The sequence below is a fragment of the Amphimedon queenslandica genome, unplaced genomic scaffold, assembly GCF_000090795.2.
Source record: "Amphimedon queenslandica unplaced genomic scaffold, v1.1 AMPQUscaffold_12754, whole genome shotgun sequence".
Classification (NCBI taxonomy): Eukaryota; Metazoa; Porifera; class Demospongiae; order Haplosclerida; family Niphatidae; genus Amphimedon; species Amphimedon queenslandica.
In genome coordinates this window covers 1-3,170 of record NW_003547010.1, presented here as the reverse complement: position 1 = coordinate 3,170, position 3,170 = coordinate 1, and the positions used below count along the sequence as shown (strand labels likewise).

The window sequence follows — 3,170 nt, the reverse complement described above, 5'->3', positions numbered from 1 at the left end:
TCATCTATTCTCTCATCAACATTATTCTGAAACACATGTACATACATGTATATGCATCCATTTCCATTAGTGTATGAATCTGTAGTTTCAATCACAGTTCCATATTAGGACTTACATGTACATGTATCCTTTTCACAGACCATGAGACGGACATGATGGTATTACAATCATTATCAGAAACACGTCATTTTATAACTGGAGAGAGTGAGAAGGAAACAGAGGTTGAACAAAGCACAAAATGAACCGGCACTCATGAAAATAAATGAACAGTGTAGTCCAAATGTATAAAGGGGCTGTTTTAAGATACCAAGATTCCAGAACAATTCCATCCTTACCTACCAATGAGATGATGTGAGATCATTTTCTGCTTTTACTAGGAGAAAATTTCTGAGAGAGAAAGATGAGATTTCAATGTGCTGGGTCATAGATATTGAACGTAGATCCAGCTGGGTGCGGCCTCACCCAACCACGCCCTTTTGTGTGGTTGTGGTTGGGCTGGTATGTTTTGCAAAAATGGCATCTAAAAGTGAGAACCACTATTCTCTTCTCTTTGTATCTCTTTCATTCATTTTTTGTCTCTTTTACTCTCTCACTTACTTTACTCCTCTGTATTCTGTCCTTATTCTAACTCATCACTATATTACTGTTACTCTGTTACTGCGGGTACATAGACTATCAACCAGTGGAGAGGACTAGACACTCCACAGTAAAGGTAGGAGACTACCTATATATGTGGGGTGGGTCCGGGTTTGGAGTAGACTATGATGTGATGGAGGTGTATCACTTACCAACTGGTGCTTGGGACCAGAAACCTACTACTGGTACCCCACCACCAGGTACCAGGGCCTATTCAACTGTTGCTATTGGGAAGGACATATATTATTTCGGTGGACATGGTGTTGGTGGTTATCAAAACAGCCTACATTGTTTCAATGTGGATTCATTGAAGTGGAGGGAACTCTCTCCTTCTAGTTCGGATTGCAATCCAATGAAGAAGGCCTACTGTGGAATAATATCAGTTCATTTTGACAGTGAACACTATCTCGTAATAATCGGAGGACAGGGATCATCTTCTACACCTAAGCAACCTAATGCTCAGTATAATAATTCTTATGGGGAATTGAGATGTAATGAGATACATTATTACAGGATTTCATCAGGTCAGTAATTCTCATCATTGATACACAATAGTTGATGAGTATTTCAAACTGAATAATTTATATTAATGTACATAAAACAGATTTTTAATAATTAAGTGTGTTTGTTAGTGTGTCTCTGTGTGTCATGTGTTTGTGTGTGATGGTGACATGTGTCTATATGTGATGTGTGTGTGTGTACTAATACATACATTATAATGTGTCTGTGTATGATAGTGCATATAATATAAGTGAGAATTTATGAATGTACATTGTATGACGTGTGTATGTGACGTGTATCTATAATGTGCCTGTTATGTGTGTGTGAGTATTATCATGTATCTGTGTGTGTGTGATGTCTGTATATGTACATGTATCTATACATAAGTTAATGTGACATGAGTGTGTGTGTGTATAGGTTCATGTCATTTATTATCATTTGGTGTGTGTATCCATACATGAGTGTATCTGTGTGTGTGTGTGTGTATCATGTGATAGTGATGTGTGTCTATGCATGATGTGTATGTATAAATAATAATGTACACACATATACACATACATATGTATGATGAATGTGTATAATGTATGTGTGTGTATGTGGTAAGTAAGTGTACATGAATGTTTGTACATTATTATTAGATCAATGGATATCTCCTGTTGTGACTGGAGACAGACCACCTCCTTTTAGTCACTTCACTCTAACACCAGTTACTAATAACACTGCAGTAATGTTTGGAGGCTATACTGATAATGGAGATAGTAATAAACTATATATGATAAGTTTCACTAAGACATCAGTGGTGAGTTAATACTGTAGGATGGGTTTTGATTGTGAAATTTTTTTGATTGTGAGATTTTTTTGATTGTGAGAATTTTTGATTGTGGGTTTCTAATTATTAAATTGAATGAATTGTAGTCCGTCAAACTTGTAGCAACGTGGACATGCAAATTGCAGTCAATTAATTATTTTGTTCAAAATAATTAAATAATTATTATATTGAGTTTATTATTTTCTCAGGATATATTAGAAGTACCTAATCCTGGAGGATCAGTACATTGGCCTGAGGGAAGAGGTGCTCATTCCAGTGTACTGATTACCACTAGTTCAGGACCACACTTACTAGTGGTGGGTGGATATTATGCCTATGATGTATGGTTACTGGACATTAGCAAAAGAAAATGGAAAGAACTGGTAAGTATTATATTATGATACTTGATAATGAAATATAAAGTGATTAATTAAATTTGTAACTGATGAGGTTTGTAATGTACATGTACATATTATGATACTCAGTGAAAATTACTGATGAATGATGCTGGTATTCAGTATGTGTGTGTGATTCTGTTTTTAGTGTGAATGTTGTTTGTGTCTTTTTGTGTTTTGTGTTTGTTTCTTTACCTAAACATGTGTGAATATACATGTGTCTGTCTGTCTGTGTGTGTAAAGATGGATTCACAATTGATAGAGTGTCAATGCTGGAATTAAAATAAATTGTATTTTATATACATTGTGTACATTGTGTATGTACATACATGTATTTGTGTGTATGTGTGCATATGTTTTAATATGTGTATGTGTGTACTAACACGTGCATCATGTGTACATGTAACATGTACATGTGTGTGTATGTGTGTGAGCAATTATGCATGCTTTACATGTACTTTATATGTGTATGCATGTATAGATGTACATGTATGTGTGTTAGTGTGTCATTAGTATGTGTATGTGTATGTGTGTACATGCAGACACTTAGTAAGTTCTTAATTGAAGAGTCACATGATATAATAACAGACTCAGTTGTGTATACTTGTCTATTAATATATTGTGTATTATTAATTTTATTATGTGATCTTTGTGTTACATAAAACACACTGTGCAGACTATAAAACTGTGAGTTAGTTATTGTGTTTATTAACCAGATATCAAATCAATTAATATGTCATATACAAATTAATTATTATCATTTTAATTTTATAGATTAATCTACCAGGCAGAGTCACTAACAGATACTATCATTCTCTCTCAGTATGGAG

At 34.4% G+C, this 3,170-nt stretch overlaps 1 protein-coding gene across 1 annotated transcript; it reads left to right on the top strand.

Annotated features, from left to right (window-relative positions):
- Window positions 1–489: 489 nt before the first annotated feature.
- Window positions 490–3,162, top strand: LOC109586887 (kelch domain-containing protein 2-like; the record flags this gene model as incomplete). Its single annotated transcript, XM_020003114.1, has 5 exons — window positions 490–526; window positions 672–1,160; window positions 1,776–1,936; window positions 2,155–2,328; window positions 3,115–3,162. Coding segments are annotated over exons 1-5 (885 nt in total), but the record flags the coding sequence as incomplete, so codon positions are not given.
- Between the last annotated feature and the right edge of the window lie 8 nt (window positions 3,163–3,170).